This window comes from Carcharodon carcharias, chromosome 16 (genome assembly GCF_017639515.1).
Source record: "Carcharodon carcharias isolate sCarCar2 chromosome 16, sCarCar2.pri, whole genome shotgun sequence".
Classification (NCBI taxonomy): domain Eukaryota; kingdom Metazoa; phylum Chordata; class Chondrichthyes; order Lamniformes; family Lamnidae; genus Carcharodon; species Carcharodon carcharias.
Genome location: NC_054482.1, coordinates 32,152,153 through 32,179,536, shown reverse-complemented (window position 1 = coordinate 32,179,536; position 27,384 = coordinate 32,152,153). Strand labels below are relative to the sequence as shown.

Sequence of the window (27,384 nt, the reverse complement as noted above, 5' to 3'; positions counted from 1 at the left end):
TGTTCCAAGGAGAACAACCCCAGCCAATCCAGCACAGATAAAAACAAAAAAACTGCGGATGCTGGAAATCCAAAACAAAAGCAGAATTACCTGGAAAAACTCAGCAGGTCTGGCAGCATCGGCGGAGAAGAAAAGAGTTGACGTTTTGAGTCCTCATGACCCTTCGACAGAACTGGTTCTGTCGAAGGGTCATGAGGACTCGAAACGTCAACTCTTTTCTTCTCCACCGATGCTGCCAGACCTGCTGAGTTTTTCCAGGTAATTCTGCTTTTGTCCCAGCCAATCCAATCTCTCCTCATAGCTGCAATTTTCCAGTCCTGGCAACATCCTGGTTAAATCTCCTCTGTATCCTCTCCAATGCAATCACATCCTTCTTGTAATGAGGTGACCAGAACTGTATACAGTACTCAAGTTGTAGCCTAACTAATAATTTATACAGTTCCAGCATAACCTCCTTGCTCTTTACCTCGGCTAATAATTGAAAGGATTCCATATGCCTTCTTAACCACCTTATTGATCTGTCCTTATGCATTCACTCCAAGGCCCCTCACACCTCTCAGTATTTAAGTATTTATTGTGTGGTCCTTTGCCTTGTTTGACTTCCCCAAATTTATCACCTTACACTTCTCCAGGTTGAATTCTGTTTGTATTTGGGGAAGTACCTTTTATAGGATCATGCGATAATGCACCAAAGAAGAAAGCCATTTAGCGCATTGAGTCTGCACTGGCTGTTTTGGAGAAGAATCCAGATAGTCCTATTCTCCCTTTTAATCTTACCGCCAGCATAATGTTTTTCAATGTTTGTCTGTCTTCCTGCAACACCCATCTTCCCTGTACCCTTGAGAGTGCCCAGGTATCCTGCTTCAGGCTCTGCCAAATGACTCACTGCTTATAAAAACAAAAAACTGCAGATGCTGGAAATCCAAAACAAAAACAGAAATACCTGGAAAAACTCAGCAGGTCTGGCAGCATCGGCGGAGAAGAACAAAGTTGACGTTTCGAGCCCTTCAACAGAACTAAGTAAAAATAGGAGAGGGGTGAAATATAAGCTGGTTTAAGTTGGGAAGGTTGTAGGGACAAGCAAGCAGTGATAGGAGCAGATAACCAAAAGATGTCACAGACAAAAGAACAAAGGTTGAAGGTGGTGATATTATCTAAAAGAATGTGCTAATAACTCACTGCTTAGACCCTTGTGAGTACTTCATTCAAATGTCTTTTTCTGGATTGTGTACCTTCCCAGGTGATGTGGCAAAACAAGGTGTTCGTTGTAAAAGAGATTCAATCACAGTGGTTGATGAAATTTTAATATTGTTTGAATATAGTTTGACTCCCTGCCGTCCCTGCCTCCCCCTCCATCCTGTCTCTTAACTTGCATTACTGCTTCCTGCTGTTGGGCAGTTAGGATAGGGTGAGGAATAATTCTATGATAGCAGTATGAGTAACAGTATGATAATACTATGATAACAGTAACAGTAAAGCCTAAATGGCACTGAAGCTTTAAATTAGTCCAGTTGTACTGTCACGGTATTTTTCTGCTACAGCAGTGATTCCATGTCCTTCATTTGTACACTGTGAGCTGCCTTGAGTTGGGTTGGGTTTGGTGATATAAATAGAGTAGCAGATGTCTGGATCTGTTACAAGTTGAACAGTACAGAGAGGGAGGTGTCTGACAAAACTGCTTGATTTCTGTCATTGCTTGAGCTTCTCTGATTGTATTACCGTTTGTAACTCCCTCACTCCCAACCACTGCTGGTTAAATTATCAAATGCCAGCAGATAATACATTTTTAGTGGGTGAGAATGGCTGAGATCCTCTAAACGTCAACAAGTGGTTTACTCGAAAGTATCTTTTGCCAGTATTGTACTGATGTAATCTATAATGTGCAGCTTTAGTCCTACCAACTTTCACTTTTATTTTTAAGCCGTCTGCTGGTTTCCTTGAGCAGTGCTGATTCTGTTACAGTATTTAAAAGTTTGTGTGCGTTGCTAGTAAGCCCATACTTATTGCCTATTCCCCAGACACCCTGATAAGATGATGATGAGCCACAGCTTATTGAACCAAGGCAATCCTTATGGTGGTGATAGATGTGAGTGTTGGACCATATAAAGCTAACATTGGTGAAGGAGTGGTGGTATATCTCAAATCAGGGCACTGTGACTGGGTGATGGTGTGCCACTGCTTCTCTCCTTGTAGGAAGAGTATCTTTGAAGATTTGTCTATACGTTAAATGATGTGGCATGTTAGCATTTGAAGGTGCAGGACCATAGCTGAATTCAGAACTATGTAGAAAATGACTTGCACGTTCATAGCCTTTTTAATGTGGAAGGAAGATGACCATAGGTTCATACTGAGAAATTTTGTATTGATAACTTCAATCATTTTCTGGGAAGTGAGAGGATTGTTTTCTTCCCGGTTCTACCTTTCCTGACTGAGAATTTGCCCAACTAATCATATTTTATTTCTGAGCCCATATAGTGTGTTGCCAGACAATTGAGGGAGGGACTCATGACCAGGCCTGATCCATTTCACATTTGCACACTTGGCAACAGGTATCACTGGAGATTTTCTTCCTCTTTTCTGCCTAAATTGAAGCTAATCTCTTCTGCCCCAACTTCAGCCTAGGGATTGATCTCAGAACCTCTCCAGTCTGTATTGCACAGTACCATACTGGGTAGTGCACATACATGTTTTGTGCCTAGTTTTGGTCTTTGCATCTTGAATAAAGAGAGGAAAACTTGTATTAAATATTGTCTATCAGAACCTTGGGACATTCCAGTGCGCTATACAGCCAGTGAAATACTTTTCAGTGTTATGAACTAGGAAACTCAACATACACCCTGAGCTTAACAAAATTCTGCATGCAGAAATGCGATAATCCGAATAATCTGTTGTGATATATATTGACCAGAATGGGGCAGATGGAGCCTTGGTCTAACGTCTCACCTGGAAGATGGCACCTCTGACAGTGCAGTGCTCCCTCAGTACTGCACCTAAGTGTCAGTCTAGATTATGTGCTCCCGCCTCTGTGGTGGGATTTGATCGCACAATCTACTGCCACTATCCACTAGCCACATGACTGCCATCTGGTCAGTGACTGCCCATTGCCCTTTCCTGCTCTTACAATGCATGGCACAGTTGTGCCTCAAGCACTCTATGTGCACAGTGAAATTCTCCACATTAAATGATATTTGACACTCTTTAATTATCCTTTTTATTAATTTTCCTAAATTAGCTTGCAGCCAACTAATCATCTCCTGAATTGCCAACCCTTCCACACGTTTTCATATCAGCAGATTTTATACTTTGCTGCCCTTAAGACCATGCGTGAAAGTGAACACCATGCCTGTTTTTCAGATTTCATTGATTTAATATATAAACCCCCTTCCATGATTTATTGAACTCTTGAGGATGCTTATTTAATCTGTATAAATCGCTCCATTGTTTAAGGTTGGTGTGATGTGACCTGCTAATTTACATTGTTATATGGCCAGGACTGTCATGGTTAGTGTTTAACAATCTGTAGTGTACAGTGCATTCACAAACACAAAAGTGCCCCAAACTAATACATTCCATCAAAGTGATTCACCCTTTTCCTCCTTAGTTTTAAAAAGACACTAACATGGAACCTTCGTTATCTGCACTGCAGTTATTGGCCAAAGTAATTGTAGAATGTAGCCTTGTGCCTTTCTCAGGTGCTAACTGCAATCTTCTTCGCCATGATATAAATTAGTCTGATAGCTCAAGGACAGTTTCAAATCAATTTTTGTAATAAACCTATCTTTGTTTCTGTGGAATCCTGAGAAATTTGCTGTACCAGACTGAAATCTGGGGCAGCTTATTGATCTAATATTTTACCAAGGACGACTAATGGAGGTTTTGCTTGTTTAATTCTCTAGTTTTCACCCTTTAAGGAGAGCTGACATGGCATTGGTGTAAATTCTAGTGTATTGGCCAGTTGATGCCAGAGCATAAGTTGGACTTTCTGTGCAGGTTGCAGCTGCAGTAACTTATGTCTGTTGTGATTTTCTGCCACCTGATGTCATTTATTTATAAGACTCCCTGTTCAGTTATGTGCTCCTGACATTGGGAAACAGTCTCAACCAGATTGACAAATGTGACTCTGCAAACAATTTTAGTTGTGTACTTATTGCTCATTTCTGCTGAATACATTATGTGGTGTAATGGTGGGGGTATGCATTTGACACCAAGCGGACTGGTGCAATTGTGAAAGGGGTTCTGTAGTGTAAAAAAGGGTGTAAATCATGGAGTAATTTCATTAACTTCAGTAGATGATTATTAATATTTAATTTACATAAATGAAACATTTAGATTGCTATAAGGAACAGCCATATGAGTTATAACATAAGGGCGAGAAAGTGAGACTTGGGCCAGCTTAACAGGTGTTTAATGAATGTCAAGGCCTTGGTAAAATAACCAAAGAGCTATTAATTTTTTATTCAACTGCATCTCGTCCTGTCAGAATGACGTCTGTGCACCAGACTTCAGTTTGCTGAGCTCAAATTTTAGAAGAATGCCCACATAGAGAGTGTGCCGAACCGGCTCATTGCTTTTCCTAATGCTGGCTTCCCTCTCCTGAAAACAGACTCAAAAGCCATGTTTTCATGGGATAGGTGGAGGGGTGGTCTAGGGCTTGTTAACTTTACACTGCCTGGAACAGAATATGACTGTGTTGAAAAACTCATGCTAAAGTTGATCCAGGTGTGTAATGCTGGTTATAGGTTGAATGAAAATCTTCTCTTCACTTTGGGGCAGTGAAATACTTAGTGCTTCTGTAAAGTAAGAAATAACGTATGTCCCAAAGCACTTGACAGCCAATAATATTCTTTTAAAGTGTAGTCACTATTGTAAAGTACTTCAGATTGAGGTAGAGTGCCACTTGTGTGGAAATTTTGCAGCTCTGTGATTTTGTTGTCTGCATAAGCGAGCTGATATTTGCAGTGTGAATGAAGGAATGTGGTGAACAGGCATCATTTTGCTGCAATCAGAACTACAGAAGCACTTTAATCTGGTTAAACTGGTTTAAGTCATGTCCACAGGAAGATTGTGGTAATGTATTGACACCACGTTTGATGTGTTGGTTGTCAGTTTAATGCACTGTACGCATTCTCCACCTTTCTTGCAAATGTTAGGAGTGACCTCACCTTCAAACCCACTTAAACACGTGGAACTGAGTTTATTTTCCAGAACAGCAAAGGTCAAAATATCTAAGTGGTTACATGTTCCGTAATACAGTCAGTGAACTATAGAGCTCTAAAATGTACATTTTTAGAACCTGGTATGATTATTGGAGGAGGCATACTTTCTTGTATTTTGGGCAAAGTAATTAATGCCTTCCACATCACAGCAAAATGATCTTCAAGATAAAATGAGAATTTATACAGAGTCTTATTGCAGACTTAGAGCATTCTGAACACCGCATATCTGAAGAGTTATCTTGAAGCCTGTTCTCTGCAATGTGGGTGAAAGGTATGCTAAGTTGGGGCAGGAGCAAGAGGAGATAATCTCTTTGGCAAAGTCCGTAGTAATGCATTGTACCTCATGTGATGGAATTAGATAGCACTGGATGCTTCATTGCAGTGCATTTTGTTTCAAAGTTACATCTACAATATTTGATCAGCCTTCCAGAGAGTTAAACAGGTGAACACCTGTTTTCTCCCACGTTGCTACCTTTGTATACAAATATACCATTTGTAGTGGTATAGTTGGGTAAGAAGGGAGAATCATGTTGCATACACCTACTACAAAGTGTGAACTATAATTTATCTTTTGTAATTGTCCAGTGGGGGGGGAAAAAAACGCTTAACTGATGTCTTCGACCATGACATATTGATCAGTGAGACCACGAATAACAAAAACTTGCTGATGGCTTATAGGATAAGTGATGGGTTACCTGTATTACATGTCAACAATGCACATCTTTTGGGATTTTAAGATTTTGTGCTCCTTGTGGCGATGCTAATGCTGACATTTAATTACTCTTCCACTCTTGAATGCTTAGACGAGATACACAGCATAAGTTACACCGGGCAAAGTCCCATCTACTCTGCTGTAGTAATGTAGCCTTTCATTCTCCATACTGTTGTTGAATTCTTGAGGGCTGTGATTTAGTGACAGGTCTGGATTTATGACGCTCAGAAACTGGGTTGAGGAGACTCTGGTTCCATCACATGGACTCTATTTGAAGCTAAATCCCAGATAAAATAAGTGTGGCCTAACCTAGGATGTTAAACCTGTCACCCTCAAGCCACATGGTTCCTGAGTCCTACCAACCTGGCCCTCAAAGCCCAGCCAACTCAGCCCTATTTGCACTTTTATTTCTTCTTTCGTAGTTTGGCCAGTTAGCATTTTGAGTCTGGAGGTTTGGAAAAGCTGCCTTTGGCATCTTTGCCTCAGTGGTGAAAAGATTCTAAATCAGAACACTTAATCAAAATTGTGAATCTGTTAGCACCAACAACTTGGAATATGTGTAGGTTAATGGGAATGTAAACTCGATCTCCAAAGGGGCTTCCCAATGCTCCATGATGTATGTGGAAAAGAGCCAAAAAGCTTGGATGCTTCTGGTCTGAACCCACTGTACCAAACTCATTCATATCCTTCAATTTGAACATCTAAAACCGCTGCATCTCTTACTATCACTGTCCAATGACTAGAATAATGCACATCAGTGTGGGACTAGATTGTGTCAAAGTCCCACCCTAGTACTGACCAGATTTCGATTGTCTATGCATACCTGGCAGCCAGAACATCACCATTAAATGATGCTTACTAAATTTCACTTACTGTTTTTGACCAAATTTCAATACATAAATTAAAATCGCAGATTCAAGAAATAAAAAGGAATCTTGAGTTTTGGATTGGAGGCTTGAAATGTAATTAAATCAGGACCTGAAAATCAGTGTTGCTAATATTGCTTACTTTTTGTTTTAGGTGAGCTGACAAGATGTGGAGCAGCAAATCTAAGAATGCGTCCCTGCTAAACCCGGGACTGATGCAGAATCAGAATACAAGGCAAGGTATAGTGGTACTGATTTTACAGATTTGGTTCGGTTAAATTCAGTTCCCCAAATTGCTGTTACCATGATTAGGAAGCCCGGTCATTAACACCATGCAGCAGAATAGTGATCATGTTAATCATATGACCAAAGAACTATTATAAAGGAAAAGATATTTCATGTTCATTGGGCATCTCCAGGAGCCGTTCAACCAATGAGATATTTTGCAATGTAGTCACTGCTGTGATGTAGGAAATGCAGCAGCCAATCTGTGCCCAGGAAGTCCCTCAAACAGCAATGTATTAATGACCGAATAATCTGTTTTTGTGATTTTTTTTGTGATAAATATTGGCTAAGGCACTGGGGACAATCCCCCTTCTAAATGTGAACATACGAACAAGGAGCCAGGATAAGGCCATTTAGCTCCTTGATCCTGCTCCGCCATTTAATAAGATCATGGTTGATCTGATAGTGTTATGGCGTGGCAGATGATGTGTGCCAGGTGGACCAAATCCACAAGGGAAACTTGGTTGGGCTATCACAACGGTTTTGCAATTTGTATTTATTACGAGATGTGTGCACTGAATTCAGAAGTAATAAGTCCACCATGACCTTTGGAGCTTTAAAAAATTAAATTAAAATATATATTAACAAAATATTAAAAAATTTCAAGCATACACATAAGACTACAATTTCTTACTACTGTAATAACTCCTAAAATTCATAATTAACCTGACTCCCAGTTGCACTCCCTTTAAGGCAATGGTCCAAAATAGATTTTAGATTTAAAACAAATTCAGCAAATTAACACAATACCCTGGACAGTGGAATTCCAAATGGCTTTTCCCCAACTTTGTTAGACAACAGACTTATGCATAAATGCTGGAGGCTTCATTAAGGTTATTTCACACACCACTGTTAGATCTTACATTGCCTCCTGACACACGGCCTGCTGACACATAGCTTTTCATTCTCCTTTAAAAATGTTTTTCACTTTTTAATATGTAGGTTCTATTGTTCCATATGTTTTTGAAACTGTACCTTCCTCATAAAATAAAAACTTTTCATGTTGCCAATATCTATTGTCAGTAACCTTTGGGAAAAATAAACATTCTTTAGCCTTGCTTATCTGGCTAGTTGTAGACTAAAATCCCTTAGAAATCCAAATATCCCTTCATTTATCTAAAAATGGAAATTCCCTTCATACCTTAACATGCTAAGCCAGCATCCATGTATACTCATGAGCATGTCAAGATCCTAGCTTATGATTTCAACTTGCAGCCTACTTGACTCCAAATGTAATTAAATCACACACAGGCTCAACTATACCTACCCCATAAATCTACTTCACAGTAAACCAGAAAAATATTGTGAAAATTATTGTACTTCACAATAATAACCTGAAATCTGCACCCCTCCTACCCCCGATAACATATCACCCCCTTGCTTACCAAGAATCTATCCACTTCTCTCTTAAAAATATTCAAAGACTCTGTTTTCCACTACCTTTTCAGGAAGAGAGTTCCAAAAACTCACGACCCTCTGAGGCAAAATTTTTTTGCCTCATCTCTGTTTTAAATGGGCGACCCCATACTTTTAAACAGTGACCCCTGTTCTAGATTCTTCCACAAGAGGAAACATCCCCTCCACATCCGTCCTGTCAAGACCCCTCAGGATCTTATGTTTCAATCAAGTAGTCTCTCGCTCTTCTAAACTCTAACAGATGCAAGCCTAGTCTATCCAATCTTTCCTCATAAGACAACCCATCCATTCCAGTTATTAGTCTGGTAAACCTTCCCTGAACAGCTTCCAACGCATTTACACCCTTCCCTAAATAAGGTGACCAATATTGTACACAGTACTCCAAAAGTGGTCTCACAGTGCCCTCTACAACTGAAGCATAACCCTCCCTATTTTTATATTCAATTCCCCTCGCAATAAATGATAATGTTCTATTAGTTTTCCTAATTACTTGCTGTAGCTGCATACTAGCCTTTTGTAATTCATGCACTAGGATACCCATGTCCTTCTGCACCTCCGAACTCTGCAATCTCTCACCATTTAGGTAATATGCTTCTCTTTCATTCTTTTGCCAAAATGGATAATTTCACATTTTGCCGTATTGTACTCAATTTTCCAGATCTTTGCCCCTCATTTAACCTATCTATATATCTTTTTGTAGCCTCCTTATGTCAGCTTAACAACTTACTTTCCTACCTATCTTTGTGTCATCAGCAAATTTGGCAACCATTCCTTCAACCCCTCATCCATTTATATAAATTGTAAACAGTTGCAACATCACTTGTTACATCTTGCCAACCTGAAAAAGACCCATTTATGACTACTCTCTGCTTCCTGTTAGCCAGCCGATCTTCTATCCATGCCAATATGTTACCCCCTTTAGCATGATCTTTTATTTTCTGCAATAACCTTTGATGTGGCACCTTATCAAATGCCTTCTGGAAATCGAAGTACAGTACAACTTCCGGTTTCCCTTTATCCACAGCACGTTACTTCCTTAAAGAACTTCAGTAAGTTGGTTAAACATGATTTCCCTTTAACAAAATTATATCAACCCTGCCTGATGACTTTGAGCTCATCCAAGCGCCCTGCTATAACTTCTTTAATAATAACTTCTAACATTTTCCCTTCGACAAATATTAAGCTAACTGGCCTGTAGTTTCCTGCCTTCTGTCTCCCTCCCTTTTTGAGTAATGGAGTTACATTTGCTATCTTCCAATCTAAAGGGATCTTCCCTGAATCGAGGGAGTTTGGGAAAATTAAAATCAATGCATCAACTATCTCACTAGATACTTCTTTCAAGACCCTAGGATGAGGTTCATCAGGACCAGGGCTCTTGTCAGCTGCAGCTCCAACAATTTACTCAGCACCACTTCTCTGGTGATTGTAATTTTCCTGACTTCCTTCCCTACTTCCATTTCCTGGTTTATAGCTGCTTCTGGGATGTTACTTGTATCCTCTATAGCAAAAACTGATGTTAATACCTGTTCAGTTCATCAGCCGTCTCCTTGTTTTCCATTATCAATTCTCCAGACTCACTTTCTATAGGACCAGCGCTCATTTTGTTAACTCTTTTAAAATATTTATTAAAACTTTTTCTATCTGTTTTTATATTTCTGGCTCACTTTCTCCCATACTCTTAAGTTTTCCCTCCTTATTAGTCTTTTCGCCATCCTTTGCTGTTCCTTATATTCTGTCCAGTCTTCTGACCTGACACCTGTCTTTGCACAATTATGTACTTTTCTTTAAGTTTGATGCTATCTTTCTAATTAACCACAGATGTGTGTCCATCCCTTGGATTTTTTCTTACCAGTTGGAATGTATCTGTTCTCTGCAATCTGAAATATCCCCTTAAACATTAGCCACTGCATCTCTATTGACCTGTCCCTTAACCTAACTTACCAATTCACTTTAGCTAGCTCAGATTTCATGCCTTCATAATTGCCCTTATTTAAGTTTAAAAACTTAGCCTCAAACCCACTTCTCTCTCCCTCAAACTGAATGTAAAAATAGTGCCATGGGATCTTTTGCATGTAGCATTTCCTCAGTGCATGGGAGTGTCAGTCTTGATTTTTGTGCTCCAGTCCTGGAGTGGGGCACGAGCCTACAACCTTCTGACACATACAAAAGTGCTAACCACTGCCCACAGCTGACAATGAGTGGGCTCTGAAATTCAGTTTCAAATTGCCTGCTTAAATGTGTATTATCACCAAGGACTGCTCTTTATGGTGCCTGTTCTTGCTGGAGTATTGTTTGCTTGGCTATCACTGGCAGTCAGTTATCTCGGCAGAGTGACCATGCTTCAAGTGTGAGCCCAGACAAGTGTCAGAATAGGTAATTGAATAGTGGAGAGCATGGGGGTCAAACCTAGGCCACATACCCAGAAATAAAGGAGCATTTCAGCAGCCAGTCTGTGAAAGTATTAAATATGCTTTCCAAATAGTTTTTCAAACTTGTAAACTGCTGCCCATCTCCAACCTCCTATCCCTCTCCAAATACCTTGAATGTGTTGTCACCCACCAAATCTGTGCCTGCCTTCCCTGACACTCCATGTTTAAATCCCTCCAATCAGGTTTTTTCTCCTGCCATAGTATCAAAACTGCTCTTACTAAAGTCACAAATGACATCCTATGTGAGCGTGACAAAGTATCTTTCCCTCCTCATCCTTCTTGATCTGCCTGCAACTGTTTACATGGTTGACCACACCATTCTCTCTGCTGTTGTCCAGCTGGCTGGGACTGCATTTGCCTGTTCCATGGTTAACTATTATGTTGTAACCAGAGGATCACCTGTAATGGCTTCTCTTCTTGCTCCCACACTCTCGTGTCCTCAAGGATTTATCCTTGTTCCCCTCATCTACGTGCTGCCCCATCCCCAGACGACATCGTTTGAAGATACAGCATAGTTTTCACATATGTGCTGAGGATGCCTAGCTCTACTTCACTCCCACCTCTCTTGACTCCTCCACTGTTGCTAAATTATCAGAATGCTTGCCCAACATTCATTACTGAGTGAGCAGAAATTTCCTCCAATTAAATACTAGGAAAACTGGAGCCATTGTTTTTGATCCCTGCTGCTAACTCCTTCCATAGCTACTGACTCCATTCCTCCCTGCCTTAGCTGTATGAGGCTGATCCAGACTGTTCGCAACCTTTGAACCTTTTAATTCTGAGATAAGCTCCTAACACATCTGTGCCGTCGCTGAGACTGCCTATTTCTTTTCCCGTGACATCAATGGACTCCACCCTTGCCTCAACGGATCTGCTTTTGAAACCCATACCCATGCCTTTGTTAGCTTTAGACTTGACTATTTTAATGCATTCCTAACCACCTTCCACATTCTTCCCTCCATAAACTTGAGGTCACCCAAACACACCAAGTCCTATTCACCCATCAACATCTTGCTCAGTGACCTACAGTGGCTACTGGTTAAACAATTCTTTGATGTAAAAATTCTCATCCTTGTTTTCAAATCCCTCAAAGCCTCATCCCTCCCTCTCTCTCATCTCCTCCAGCTGCACAACTTTCAAATATTAGCGCTCAGCTAATTCTGGCCTCTTGAGTATTCCCAATTTTAAAAGCTGCACCATTAGTGGCCCTTGGCTCTAGAGTTTGTTCTCTAAAGCTCTTTGCACCTCTATCTCTCTTTCTTCCTTTAAGATGCTCCATAAAACCAAGCTTTTGGCCACCTTGCATAAAATCTCTCTGTGGGTTGGTGTCCAATTCTGCTTCATAATGCTCCTGTGAAGTGCCATGGCACCTTTTCTATTAAATTACACGTGCTAGTTAATTACAAGTTGTACTTTAAAGGTTGTACAAAGTAATTGGCAAAGTGTGCTGAAATCTCTGAGACATCAGTTAGCAAATGTTAGTGTGAATTTCAAGAACAATAAAACACCGTACACACTGCAAGTCTATGCTGAGTTATGCAAGCTGAGTAGGGACTGCAGTGTCCTGGGCTTGGCAGTGCAAAAAAATAGCTAGTGTTCAGCGGAAATGACATGCTAACCTGTTTTTCTTTAAAGTATGGATAGGAGTACTGTTACTGAATAGTGGTTATTGGGAAATGAAATTATATCAGCTCTGGAGTGGCTGAGGGCCACTGGATCATTGTTATGAAGGTGCTTTATCCTGGATCTAAACATGCTGTATTTGATCTGGGAGCACTTGTTGGATATTCCCCTACACTGTATTGACATCACTCACCTCATTGGGCATAACATTCAGCAAAAGAAAGTCAAGAGGCATAGTGACTGCTTTAATACTAAAACCAAAGGTTTGGAAGCTGAAATTGGCAGGGCTAAATTGTCCCCAGCAGCTCTGGTTTGAAGTCCAGACAAAACAAATTCAGCGGTAGATCTGGTTTTGCATGGCTGATTGAGTGTAGCTACCCAGGATGCTATGAAAACTCCTCAGCTCTCCAGACTAGGTGAGCTCTGCTCACACTAGTTCAGCCTACTGAACAGAATCCTTCTAAATAACAATGCATTTACTGGGCTCCCCAGGTAGAAGCTTTCCCAATCACATGAATTTATCATTGTGAAAATATAACCCCATCCTCTAAATTAAAATAGGCAAGGTTGGGGAGGGGTGAGAGGAGATAGTATGCGGAATGTTAGGTTCCCATTTGTAAAATGTTTGAAATGTAATAACCTCTCTTGTGCTTTAGATTTGGCCTCAGCATGGGATACAGTCCACCAGACCAAAGCTGCTGTAAGTATCTGAAAAGATTTTACTTTTTGTAATTCATGGTGTCACGCCTACCCCCCCAGCAAATTGTGTGAACTGGTGTCCAGCAGGGTGTTCCTTCTCTTCAACTTGGCAATGGTCATCGAAAACCGGGGTTGTTTCTTTTGGTTGAGAACAAAAATTAGGTAAAGAGTTGAAATGTTTGCACTGTTCAAACAGTTAAAATTAGTAATGATTGGTTTTATTGTTAGAAATTAACTTTTCAACATTCAGGTGCTAGACAATTCTAGCTTTTTAAATATGTACAGTGCACACCTTTGACATTGAAATAATCCAATGTTTCAGTAATAAAGCTAATGTGGTGTCAGGGCTTTGTACCATTATCTCTACAGCTATAAATAGCAGTTTAGATTTAACACACCTATTCTGCCCCACATTTTTTATCCAGTCTTCCTGTGAGAGGAGGACCTTGGGACAAGCAATCAGCAGCTCCTAGAGGATCTAATCTATTTAAAGGATCTAGCATTTATCCTATGAAGTAGGAGCAAAGATAAAAGTAAGAGTTCCGTGATTTTCACATCCTACGCTATGTGGGAAATCCTAAACGCTCGTGGCAATCTGGGTGACCATGTGTGCAGGAGTTGTCTCTGACTGGAGCAACTCAAACTCCGAGTTTTGGAGCATGAATGGCAGCTGGGGGCACTACAGTGCATTCATGAGGCTGAGAGGGTTCGTGGATAGCATGTTTCAGGATGTGATCGCCCCACAGTTTAAGGAAGTGCAAGCAGAGAGGGAATGGGTGACCGCCAGACACAAGAAGGGGACCTGGCAGGTAGTGACGGAATCCCCCGAATGCATCTCACTCGCAAACCATTTTTTGGCCGAGGAAAACAGTGAGAGTGACGGTTCCTCTTTGGAGGCCAACCAGAGCCAAGGCCATGGCACTGTGGGTGGCCCAGCTGCTCGGGGAGGGAGGAAGAAGTGTGAAGGGCAATGGTGGTAGGGATTCGTTAGTGAGTGGGTGGATCGGCGCTTCTGCGGCCATAGGCATGACTCCAGGGTGGTATGTTGCCTCTCGGTGCCAGGGTCAAGGATATCACGGAATGGCTGCAGTGCATTCTGTACGTGGATGGTGAAAAGCCAGAGGTTGTTGTCCATGTTGGGACCAATGACATAGGAAGAAAGAGAAATGAGGTCCTGCAGGCAGAGTTTAGGGAGTTAGGTAGGAAATTGAAAAGCAGGACTTCAAAGGTAGTAATCTCCGAATTATTCTTGGTGCCACGCGTTAGTGAGTTTAGGAACAGAAGGATAGATCAGATGAATGTATGGCTGGAGAAATGGTGCAGAAAGGAGGGCTTTAGATTCGTGGGGCATTGGGACCGTTCCTGGGGGAGGTGGGACAGATTACATCTAAACAGGAACGGGACCAACATCCTTGCAGGGAGGTTTGCTAAGGCTGTTGGGGCGGATTTAAACTAAATTGGCAGGGGGATGGCATCCTGAAAAGTCATTCAGAGGAGAGAGAAGCTGAGATGAAATTAGAAGCTAAAACTCAAGTAAGTCAGTCTGGAAGGCAGAGGAAACATAGGCTAGATAAGAAAGAAGTGAGTTTAGCAAGGCTAAATGGAATACATTTTAATGCAAAGAGCCTGAGGAAATAAATCAGATGAGCTGAGGGCACAGATAGGCACGTGGGAGCATGATATCGTAGCTATGACCGAGACTTGGCTAAAAGAAGAGCAGGATTGGCAGCTCAATATTCCTGGTTATAGGGTATTCAGACGAGATAAAGAAGAGGATAGAAGAGGAGCGGGGTTGCAATATTGATCAAAGAATCAATTATAGCAGTGAGGAGGGATGATATCTTGGAAGGATCATGAAATGAGGTCATATGGGTAGAAGTGAAAAAACTCAAAAGGGGAAAACATGTTGTTGGATGTACTGTAGGCCCCAATAATCAGGGAGAGATAGAGGATCAAATCTGTAATCAAATTTCAGAAGTGTAAGAATAATAAGCCAGTAATAGTAGGGGATTTTAACTACTCAAATATTAACTGGGGTAGTTTTAGTGTGCAAGGTAGGAAGGGAACAAAGTTCTTAAGTTGTATCCAGGAGAACTTTTTTAACCAGTATATAGCCCAAAAAGGGAGGAGGCAGTTCTGTACCTAATATTCGGAAATGAGCCCGGGCAGGTGGAAGGCTTATTAGTAGGGGAGCATTTTGGAGATAGTGACCATAACTCAGTTAGATTTAGGATAGTTATGGATAAGGTTGGACCATGAGTAAAAGTTCTAAACTGGGGAAAGGCTAATTTTACTTAGATGAGGTACGATTTGGTCCAAGTGGATTGCGAGCAGCTACTTGCAGGTGAAACTGTGTCAGAGCAGTGGGAGGCATTCAAGGAGGAAATAGCGAGAGTACAGGGCAAATACATTCCCATAAAGATAGATTAAGAACAAAAGAGAAGCTTATGGCAGATGCTGAGGGCTTAATATAGCAGAGTCCCTACAGGTGTAGAAAAAATGTAGGCGGGAACTTAAAAATTAGGAGTTAGGAAAGCTAAGAGGGTGCATGAGAAAGCATTGGTGGGCAGAATAGGGTTTTTTTAAATATTTAAAGAGCAAGAGAATAACTGAGGAAAGAGTCAGGCCAATTAGGGACCATGGACCATAATGTGTGTGTGGACCCGAAAGATGTGGGTATAGTCCTCGATGAATACTTTGCGTCAGTCTTCACAGTTGAAAAGGACGACGCAGGTATAGACATCAGTGTGGAAGACTGTAATATTAGAGAAAATTAACATAGAGAGAGGGGGGGGTACTAGCGGGTTTAGTGGCCTTAAAAGTGGATAAATTCGCAGGCCTGGATGAGATGTACTCTAGGCTGTTAAGGGAGGCAAGGGAAGAGATATCAGGGGCCCTGGCAGTAATTTTCAAATCCTCTCTGGCCACAGGTGAGATGCCAGAGGACTGGAGAACTGCTAATGTCCCATTATTAAAAAAGGGAGGAAGGGATAGACTGGAAATTACAGGCTGGTCAGTCTAAACGCGGTGGTGGGGAAGTTACTGGAATGACTTCTGAGGGACAGAATATATCTGCACTTGGAGAGACACAGATTAATCAGGGATAGTCAGCATGGATTTGTTAAGAGGAGGTCACGTTTGACAAATTTGATTGAAATATTTGAAGAGGTAACCAGGAGTGTTGATGAGAGTAATGCATTTGATGTGGTCTTTAGCAAGGCTTTTGATAAGGTCCCTCATGGCAGACTGGTCAAGAAAGTAAGAGCACGGGGGATCCAAGGCAAAATTGGATCCAAAATTGCCTGAGAGGCAAGAAGCAGAGGGTGATGGTAGAGGGATGCTTCTGTGACTGGAAGTCTGTTTCCTGTGGGGTTCCGCAGGGCTCGGTGTTGGGGCCCTTGCTGTTTGTGGTGTACATAAATGATTTGGACTTAAATGTAGGGGGCATGATCAAGAAGTTCACAGATGACTTGAAAATTGGTAGGGTGATAAATAGCGAGGAGGATAGCTGTAAACTGCAGGAGGGTATCAATGGACTGGTCAGGTGGGCAGAGCATTGGCAAATGGAATTCAACCCGGAAGAACTTGAGGTAATGCGCTTGGGGAGGGCTAACAAAGCAAGGGATTACACAATGAATAGTGAAACCCTGGGAAGTATTGAAGATCAGAGGGACCTTGGTGTGCATATCCACAGCTCTCTGAAGGTAGCAGGGCAGGTAGATCATGTGGTTAAGAAGGCATATGGGATACTTGCCTTTATTAGCAGAGGCATAGAACACAAGAGCAGGGAGGTTATGCTGTAACTGTACAAAATACTGGTTAGGCCACAGCTTGAGTACTGCGTGCATTTCTGGTCAACACATTATAGGAAGGATTTGATTGCACTGGAGAGGGTGCAGAGGCGATTTACCAGGATGATGCCTGGGTTGGAGGGTCTGAACTATGAGGAAAGATTGGATAGGCTGGGGTTGTTTTCCTTGGAGCAGCGAATGTTGAGAGGGGACCTGATAGAGGTGTATAAGATAATGAGGGACATAGGGTGGATAGGAAGCACTTTCTCCATTAGTAAGAGGGTCAATAAATGGAGGGCATAGATTTAAGGTAAGAGGTAGAAGGCTAAGAGGGGAGCTGAGGAGAAATCTTTTCACCCAGAGGGTGGTGGGAGTTTGGTACTCATTGCCTGAAAGGGTGGCTGAGTCAGAAACTCTCGTAACATTTAGAAGTATTTAGATATTCACTTGAGTTGTCAAAGCCTCCAGGGCTATGGGCCAAGCGCTGGAAAATGGGATTAGTCTAGTCAGATCTTTGTTGACTGGCATGGACATGATGGGCCAAATGGCCTCCTGTGCTGCAAACGTCTGAGTCTATGATTCTCTCACTTCATCTCTCTTATTCCTATCTGCTATACCCATTCTATATACTGCAACATTTGTTTTGTTTAAAACTCTTAACTTTGAGGCTCACTGTCCATTTTGGAAGTGAGAGCTGAATTTCACACATTGGTTCCTGGCTTCAAGGTCTTGAAATTTGAATATTGAGATAGTATCTGAGCATGATGCTGTTGAAACTTTTGAGCTAATCTTGTCCTGCCGAGCACACACCTGCTATGGTTCAACAAGTAGAGCATTAGATACCCTGTGAATTGTGGACATTCTTGCTTTAAAATTTGGATGCTAGCAATGACTGACTTCAGTCTGCTTTGCATCCTGCACACACACTGTGACCACCTTGTGCGATTCACCTATGGTGTGTTGCTGTTCTTTATCCCTCTCGGCTTCTTTCTTTAACATGACCTCTTTCTTTCTTCTTTGGTGTTTCTCTTCTCTGGCCCTTTCCTAATCCCCAGTGATATGTTGCCATTCTGTAACATCACTCAAGTATTGGGTCAGCTTTCTTATATGTAACCACAACCAACTTCATTCCTCCATCACCACCACCCTTGAATTTGCAACTGTGATTGAGCTGTTTAACATCAAGACTTTCTATAGCAGAGCATTGACAAGAGCAATGTGATCTTGTTCAATCGCAAATAAAAATTATACAGCTGAACTCTGATTCCCATTCCCCTTTCTGAATTTTGCTCATGCTGATGGTGTGGAATCTTAGCATGGTGCTTTAGCCTGAACTGAGCTTCACATGTCTCTTTTTTTAAGTATTCATTTACGGGATGTGGGCTTCCCTGGCTAGGCCAGCATTTATTGCCTTTCTTTAGTTGCCCCTGAGAAGGTGGTGGTGAGCTACATTCCTGAACCGCTGCAGTAATCCCACAGTGCTGTTAGGAAGAGAGTCCCAGGATTTTGATCCAGCGACTGTGAAGGAACGATGATATATTTCCAAGTCAGGATGGTGAGTGGCTTAGAGGGGAACTTGCAGGTAGTGATGTTCCCATCTACCTGCTGCCCTTGTCCTTCTAGCTGGTAGTGGTGGTGGGTTGGGAAGGTGCTGTTGAAGGAGCCTTGGTGAACTCCTGCAGTGCATCTTGTAGATGGTACACACTGCTGCTACTGTGCGTCAGTGGTGGAGGGAGTGAATGTTTGTGGATGTGGTGCCAATCAAGCAGGCTGCTTTGCCCTTTATGGTGTCTAGCCTCTCCAGTGTTGTGGGAGCTGCACTCATCCAGGCAATTGGGGTGTATTCCAAAACACACCTGACTTGTGCTTTGTAGATGGCAGACAGGCTTTGGGGAATCAGGAGGTGAGTTACTGATCGCAGGATTCCTAGCCTCTGACTTGCTTTTGTAGCCACAGTATTTATATGGCTAGTCCAGTTCAGCTTCTGGTCAATGGTAATCCCCAGGATGTTGATAGTGGGGGATTCAGTAATGTTAATGCCATTGAATGTCAAGAGCTGATGGTTAGATTCGCTCTTGTTGGAGATGGTCATTGCCTGGCACTTGTATGGTGCAAATGTTACTTGCCACTTGTCAGCCTGAGCCTGGATATTGTCTAGGTCTTGCTGCATTTGGACATGAACTGCTTCAGTATCTGAGGAGTCGTGAATGGTGCTGAACATCCCCACTTCTGACATTTATGATGGAAGAAAGGTAATAGATGAAGCATTTGAGCATGGATGTGCTGAGGACATTACCCTGAGGAACCCCTGCAGTGATGTCCTGGAGCTGAGATGACTGACCTCGAACAACCACAACCATCTTTCTTTGTGCTAAGTATAACTCCAACCAGTGGAGAGTTTTCCCCTTGATTCCCATGGACTCCAGTTTTGCTAAGGTTCCTTGATGCCACACTCAGTCAAATATGGCTTTGATGTCAAGGGCAGTCACTCTCACCTCACCTCGGGAGTTCAGCTCTTTTGTCCATGGCTGAACCAAGGCTGTAATGAGGTCAGGAGTTGAGTGGTCCTGGCGGAACACAAACTTGGATTCAGCAAGCAGGGTATTGGTAAGCAAGTGCTGCTCACAGCACAGTTAATGACCCCTTCCATTACTTTACTGATGATAGGGTGGTAATTGGCCGAGTTAGATTTGTCCTGCTTTTTATGTACAGGACACAACTGGGCAATTTTCCACATAGCTGGGTAGCTGCCAGTGTTGTAGCTGTACTGAAACAGCCTGGCTAGGGGCCCGGCAAGTTCTGGAGCACAAGCCTTCAGTACTACTGCCGGAATATTGTCAGAGCCTTGTTTGCACTTTCAAGTGCTTTCAGCTGTTTCTTGATATCACCTGGAGTGAATTGAATTGGCTGAAGACTGGCATATCTGTGATGGTGGGGACCTCTGGAGGAGGTCGAGATGGATCATCCACTCGGCACTTCTGGCTGGATTGTTGCAAATGCTTCAGCCTTATCATTTGCACTGGTGTCCTGGGCACCCCCACCATTGAGGATGGGGTTTTTGTGGAGTCTCCTCCACCGGTGAGTTGTTTAATTGTCCACCAACATTCATGACTTGATGTGGCAGGACTGCAGAACTTAGATCTGATCTGTTGATTGTGGGACCGCTTAGCTCGGTCTATCACTTGCTGCTTATGCTATTTGGCATGCATGTGCCCCTGTGTTATAGCTTCATCAGGTTGACACCTCATTGTTAGTTATGCCTGGTGCTGCTCCTGGCATATCCTCCTGTACTTCTCATTGAACCAGGGTTGATCCCCTGACTTGATGGTAATGGTGGAGTGTTGGATATGCCGGGCCATGAGATTGTGTTAGAGTACAATTCTGCTGCTGCTGATGGCCCACCGCCTCATGGATGCCCGGTCTTGAATTGCTAGACCTGTTTGAAATCTATCCTATTTAGCATAGTGGTTGTGCCACACAACACGATGGAGGGTACCCTCAATGTGAAGATAGGACATTATCTCCACAAGGACTGTGCAGTGGTCACTCTTAGCGATAGTGTCATAGACAGATTTATCTGCAGCAGGCAGGTTGGTGAGGATGGGGGTCAAGTATGTTTTTCCCTCTTGGTTCCCTCTTTACCTGCTGCAGACTCAGTCTAGCAGCTGTGTCATTTAGAACGCAGCCAGTTCGATCACTAGTGATGCTATCGAGTCACTCGATGATGGACATTGAAGTCCCCCACCCATAGTGTGTTCTATGCCCTTGCAACCCTCAGTGCTTCCTCCAAGCGGTGTTCAACGTGGAGGAACACTGATTCGTCAACTCAGGGAGGGTGGCACATGGTAATCAGCAGGAAGTTTTCTTGCCCACGTTTGACCTGATGCCACGAGACTTCATGGGGTCTAGAATCGATTTTGAGGACTTGCAAGGCAGCTCCCCCCTGATTGTATACCACTATGCCACCACATCTGCTGTGCCTGTTCTGCTGGTGGGATAGGACATACCCAGGGATGATGGTGATGGTGTCTGGGGCATCACCTGTAAGATATGATTCCATGAGGATGACTATGTCAGGCTGTTGCTTGACTAGTCTGTGAGGCAGCTCTCCCAATTTTGGCACTAGCCCCCAGATGTTAGTAAGGAGGACTTTCCAGTGTCGATGGGGCTGAGTTTGCTGCTGTTTTTTTTCCAGTGCCTAGGTCGATGTCGGGTGGTCCATCTGGTTTCATTCTCTCTTTGAGACTTTGTAGCAGTTTGTTATAACTGAGTGGCTTGCTAGGCCATTTCAGAGGCCATTTAAGAGTCAGCCACATTGCTGTGGGCCTGGAGTCACATGTAAGCCAGCTAAGTGGGGCAGCTTTCCTTCCTAAAGGACATTAGTGAACCAGATGGGTTTCATGGTTGTAATTAGATTTTTAATTTCAGATTCTGCCGGGATTCGAGCCCCTGTCCCCAGAGCATTACCCTGGGTCTCTGGATTAATAGTCTAGTGCCAATACCACTACACCATCACCTCCCCCTGCATCCTGCCCATCTCCAGGACCCCACCTCCTTTTACCTCAGATATACCCCTCTCTATCCTTGCTTCTCCCCACTACCACTAAAGTCTGATTCATGGCTCTTCTCACTTCCAGACTTGATTACTTTTTCATTGTCTTCTTTGCTGACCTCCCAAGTTCCACGCTCTAATCTCCAACACAGCCTGAACACTGCACCATGACCCTGCTCACCTATCACTCCCTGTCGTTAGATATCCTTCTGCCTTCCCTCAGTGCTTCAGTTTCAAAATTCCTATCCCTGCATCTGCCTATAGTCGTTCCCCTTTGGCTTTCCAATTTGGTTCTGCCATCCATCCCAGGTCACATCCTCTGCTGTTCCAGTTGTGCTCTCCTGAGCATTCCCAGCTCTATTTGGCAGTAGAACTGTCAACTGTCTTGTTCCTGCACCCTGGAACTCACCCTGATTTCCTTCCCACCGCCTTCCAAACACCCTCAAAATGTAGCCTTTTGGCTGCTTTCCTGTTGGCTAATTCCCTCCCAATGCTGCTCAGGTCTATCTTAAGAATTTTTGCTATAGACAGGTGCTTTCTTTAATGTACATTGTATTTGATTTGGCGTTTCTTTTTCTATCACACCAAGTTGCGCCATATAGAGAACAGGCTGGAAGCTGTGCCCACCAGCACTGCAGTGTTAGACACGGTGATGGATACTAAGAAGGCTTCGAGCAGTGCTACCAGAAAAATCAGCCGGAAGGGTAAGTGAAAGGGCAACAAAAGAAATGATTGTAGTATTTGGTGCAACAGTAGCTGTTAATCTCATGTAGGCCATCATTGATTAGTAGCTTTAATGAAAACAGGAAATAACGGAGCGAAAGGAAAAATTTGCTAAGGTTATGCTCTTTATCAAGTTAATTAGTGAGCCTTCATGCACTGACATTTTGCAATGATTTGTTAGCATTTGAGAAACGGATTGAGGCTATGAAATCTCTTCTCATTTGTGGAGCTTCTTCGGTATGCAAGTGAGCCCTCCATTCCTTACTGAAGTGGCCAGTCTGTAAGTATAGGCAGTGAGTGGCTCACACAAGACAAACAGTTACTTAGCATGTGTTGTAAAAACTTTTAAAAATTGTTGTGTATGCAAATCAAAATTAAGGGTCTTAGAAAACATGTACTATCTTATGAGATCTGTGTGTTTGTGTGGCTCATTCTCTGCTTATGCTTCATCTGGAGCTATCTTCCTTGCCAGTTTTTGTCAGTGTTGGTTTGCCTTTGCCTTCCACTCTTAGGGGCAGGGCAAAGAGGCAGGTCCAAGTCTACCTCAGCTGGAACAGAAATTGAACCCAGGCTGTTGGTGTTATTCTGAACCACACACTAACCATCTAGCCAAATGAGCTAACCGGCCCCGGTAATAGATGTGCCACTGCAATATTTAATTCGTTTAATCTTATTTTTTAAGTAATGGACCTCTGAATGTTTGCCTTTCATTGACTAATGTGCTGCAAATTGCCTTGAATCTCTATCGTTGCTAATGTGGGCGTTGGATCTTGAACAGATAAAAACATCCCTGACAATTGGTTTTAGATTAACAGTATATTTTATAATCAAGTTCACTGCAGACAAACAAGTTAATACTATCAGGCTTCGGCAAAATAGTGTATAAAAGATAGCAAGGTTCATTTTCACTGTCCAAAGAGCTTGATCCAGTCATAGCTTCAGATATAAGGTATCATATGTATTCATGGTGAGTGACTCACACAAGACAGTTGACTTTCAAGCTCCAAAGAAAGTCTATGACCCATGTGTAAGAAACAGTGATTCATAGAATTGCATAGAAAATATAGTACAAAAACAGACCATTCAACCCAGTCATTGCGTGCTGGTATTTATGCTCTCATTGAGCCTCCCATCCAACAATCTAAAACTATAAGTGAGTTGAAATAACTAATTTAAATATTATTCATTGTTCAGTTTAAACATTCAAGTTCTAATTGAAATTTTAAGATGTTAATGCCTTGAACCTGATCTAACTCTGGCCTTGTCCACTTGTCAATTGTTTATAATGGAAAAATGTTTGTTAGCAGTTTGCGTCAGCAGTTTACCGAATTGAAAATGCCTGTCTATCGCAATGCTTTTGTAGACTTCCAGCTACTGGTGGGCACTGTGATGCAAGTTATACAGGTCCATTCGCCAGTATATTCCAGTGCTCCTTTGGCCAGCCACCCACCTTGTGCCCTCTATAACTTGAGTTCATCCAAAATTCTGCTGTCCAAATCCTAACTTGCACCGTGCTCTTCAACCATCACCCATTGTGCTTGCTGATCTACATGGTTAATGGCTCGGCAATGCCTTGATTCTTAAAATTCTCATGCTTGCATTCCGATCCCTGCACGGCCTTGGCCTCATACATCTGGTTTATTGCTTTCTGTTTTAGTGCATGGAATTTGAGCTGGTCAGCGAGGGATGAATGAGCTTCCCACCTCTCTCATACACATGCTGACAGTAGTCTTTTTAATGTAACTTGTGTGGACTGAGTCCACTGATAGTGATAAGGAGATGGAATGCATGCTCCTTTTTTTTGTTAAACCTTGTTTCTATTCCTATCAGATGGAAGGTACCTGGAGGATTCTGCAGCTAGTGCTTCAGCTGTCAAGTCCAGGAGTCGCAGCAAATCACGGAAGGACAAAACATCCCGGAGCCCCCTGAGATCTACCACTCTGGAGAGCAATGTGAAGAAGAGCAGTCGAGTAGAATTCAGAGATCCATTAGCTGCATATAGGTATGATCAGGGGTATGCATTTTTTGCCAATTATTTTCTGTTATAAATTCCTATTTCATATACGCAATGGAAACTGCCTAAATAAACTTGAGATTGTAGTTATACTGTACTGGCAGCAAAGGCACTATAGAGTCAACACTGGCAGGGTATATACATATATATAATGTAAAGAGGCAGTTTCCAATATAAATGCGGGCACCAGAATTTTTAAAGGATGTATTAATAGAATGTGAGACTCCAATTATCCTTTGTCCTGTAGCCCTACTTCACATGGATTATATTTGGTCTTTACTCATGTTCACTGTCTTGGGAGATTGCCCAGGGGTGAAGATCGTGTAGTATTTAGACCATTGACCAGCTCATCAGAACTATTGAGCTTGTATAAAGAAGGGCATTGAGTACCCAAGTAATGTGTAAAACCTTCATAAATCATCGGTCAGGTTGCAGTTAGAACGTTGTACCCAGTTTTGGGAACCCTAATCCGGGAAAGATTTTGCGGCTGTGCAGAGGATGAAGAAAATGTTAATTTTAATCCCTCGTTCCCATAAGTAATCAGGGGAGTTGAAAACTGGGGCTCTTTTCGTTAGAACAGTGGTTAAAAGATCTCAAAATGACAAGGAATTTTGAGGTAAATTTGGAAGAACTGTTTCCACTGGGTGAGTTCGTAAATCAAAGGCTAATTCAAGATAAATTTAAGATAGTCACCAAATGAGCTGAGTAACAGTCCACAAAAATTGTTTTTTATCCGGAGGCTTTCCCTACTAGCAACAGTGGTGGAAGCAGCATTTAAGACCATAAGACATAGGAGCAGAAGTAGGCCATTTGGCTCATCAAGCCTGCTCCGCCATTCAATGAGATCATGGCTGACCTGATAATCCTCAACTCCACTTTCCTGCCTTTTCCCCATAACCCTTGATTCCCTTACTGATTAAAAATCTGTCTATCACAGCTTTAAATACACTTAACGACCCAGCCTCTACAGCCCTTTGCGATAAAGAATTCCACACTGACTACCCTCTGAGAAGAAATCCCTTCTCACCTCTGTTTTAAATGGGCGCCCCCTTACTCTGAGATAATGCCCTCTGGTCCTAGACTCTCCCTCAAGGGGAAACAACCTCTCAGCATCTAACCTGCTAAGCCCCTTAAGAATCTTATATGTTTCAATAAAGTTGCCTCTCATTCTTCTAAACTCCAATGAACAGGCCCAACCTACTCAACCTCTCCTCATAAGAAATTCCCTCCATACCGGGATCAACCTAGTGAACCTTCTGTGCCTCCAAAACTGTTCACAGTATTCTAGGTTTGTCTAACTAGTGCCTTGTATAATTTTAGCAAGACTTCCCTATTTTTATACTCTATTCCCTTTGAAATAAAGGCCAACATTCCATTTGCCTTACCTGCTGAACTTGTATGTTAGCATTTTGGGATTCACGCACAAGGACCTCCAAATCCCTCTGTGCTGCAGGTTCCTTCAGTCTTTCTCCATTTAAATAATATTCAGCTCCTCTATTCTTCCTGCCAAAGTGCATAACCTCACACTTTCCCACATTATATTCCATCTGCCACATTTTTGCCCACTCACTTAACCTGTCTGTATCCCTCTGCAGACTCTGTGTCATCTTCACCACATACCTTCTCACCTACTTTTGTGCCTTCCGCAAACTTGGCAATAATACATTCATTTCCCTCATCCAAGTCATTAATATATATTGTAAATAATTGTGGCCCCAGCACTGATCTCTGTAGCATTCCACTAGTTACAGGTTGCCATCTCGAAAATTATCCCAGCTCTCTGTCTTCTATTAGTTAGCCAGCCCTCTGTCCGTGCTAATATACCACCCCCAATACCATGGGCTCTTATCTTATTAAGTAGCCTTATATGTGGTACCTTACCAACACCTTCTGGAAATCCAAATATATTACAGCTACTGGTTCCCTTTATCTATCCTGCTAGTTATCTCCTCAAAGAATTCTAATAAATTTATCAGGCATGATTTCCCCTTCATGAAGCCATACTGACTCTGCTTGATTAGATTATGCATTTCTAAATGCTTTGCTACTACACTCTTTATAATAAACCCCAACATTTTTCCCAATGACAGATGTTAAGCTAACTGGCCTATAGTTACACGTTTTTTGTTTCCCTTCCTTTTTGAGTAAGGGTGTTACATTGGCAGTTTTCCAATCCTCTGGGATCTTTCCAGAATCTATGGATCCTTGGAAGATTACTACCAGTGCATCCACTATTTCTGCAGCTATTTCCTTTAATATCCTAGGATGCAACCCATGATGACTTATCGGCCTTTAGTCCCATCAATTTCCCTAGTATTTTTTCTCTAGTGATAGTTATTGTATTTATTTCTCTAATAGCTTTTAAAAGGGAATTGGATAAGTACTTGAACAAGAGAATTTTTAAAGAGCATGGGGAGAGTTTAAGGGATGGGATTAAATGGGTATCTTCTGGGAGCTGGCATTTGCAATGGCCTGTAACTGTGTTCCAAGCCGATTATTCTGTAATGCTGTTACCTGAATTTCCATGTTTGTGTGATGCCTATCCCCTATCTTGGTCCTGAAACACAAATTTACACAGTTAATGTAATCTGCAAGAATTGGCCGTTTCAAGCTCCAGCTCGATTTGTCGGAGAGCCGAATATGCAGTAAAATTGATATGTGGAAAGTGTCTTACCATATTGGGGGTTGGGGGGGGGGGGGGTGGTGGTTACTATAAATTAATTGTGTGCCTTATCTTATCACTCATCATTTTATTGAAAGTCTGGTTATAATATTACAAACCAAGATTTTAACATATTATAAATTAACTGTTCCAATAGGCAGTCCAGTGTGGATAACCATTTGAGATGATTAGACTAACAAAGCTGAATGTTAAGCAGAATGAAAATGCATGCTGTTGGGCACAAATCTTTAGATGAAGTGAAAAATTCTTGTTTTTTTGTTGTAGGTGTCACATTTTGGCTGCACACTGCCCAGGGTAATTACTGTAACACACTGTTCACAGTAGAAACAGATGTCAGCCTAATGTGTCTGTTCAAGACATGGAAATTACTTTGGC

At 42.2% G+C, this 27,384-nt stretch overlaps 1 protein-coding gene across 3 annotated transcripts in view; it reads left to right on the top strand.

Moving 5' to 3' along the window:
* cep350 (centrosomal protein 350) overlaps nucleotides 1-27,384 on the top strand; it is a 217,244-nt gene that overhangs the window by 22,550 nt on the left and 167,310 nt on the right. For all 3 annotated transcript variants that reach the window (XM_041207879.1, XM_041207880.1, XM_041207878.1), the window contains exons 2-5: nucleotides 6,949-7,034; nucleotides 13,204-13,247; nucleotides 22,179-22,293; nucleotides 24,143-24,314. In XM_041207879.1, coding sequence (XP_041063813.1) covers nucleotides 6,962-7,034; nucleotides 13,204-13,247; nucleotides 22,179-22,293; nucleotides 24,143-24,314 — 404 coding nt within the window. In that variant the 5' untranslated portion in view covers nucleotides 6,949-6,961. The remainder of the gene's footprint in view (nucleotides 1-6,948; nucleotides 7,035-13,203; nucleotides 13,248-22,178; nucleotides 22,294-24,142; nucleotides 24,315-27,384) is intronic.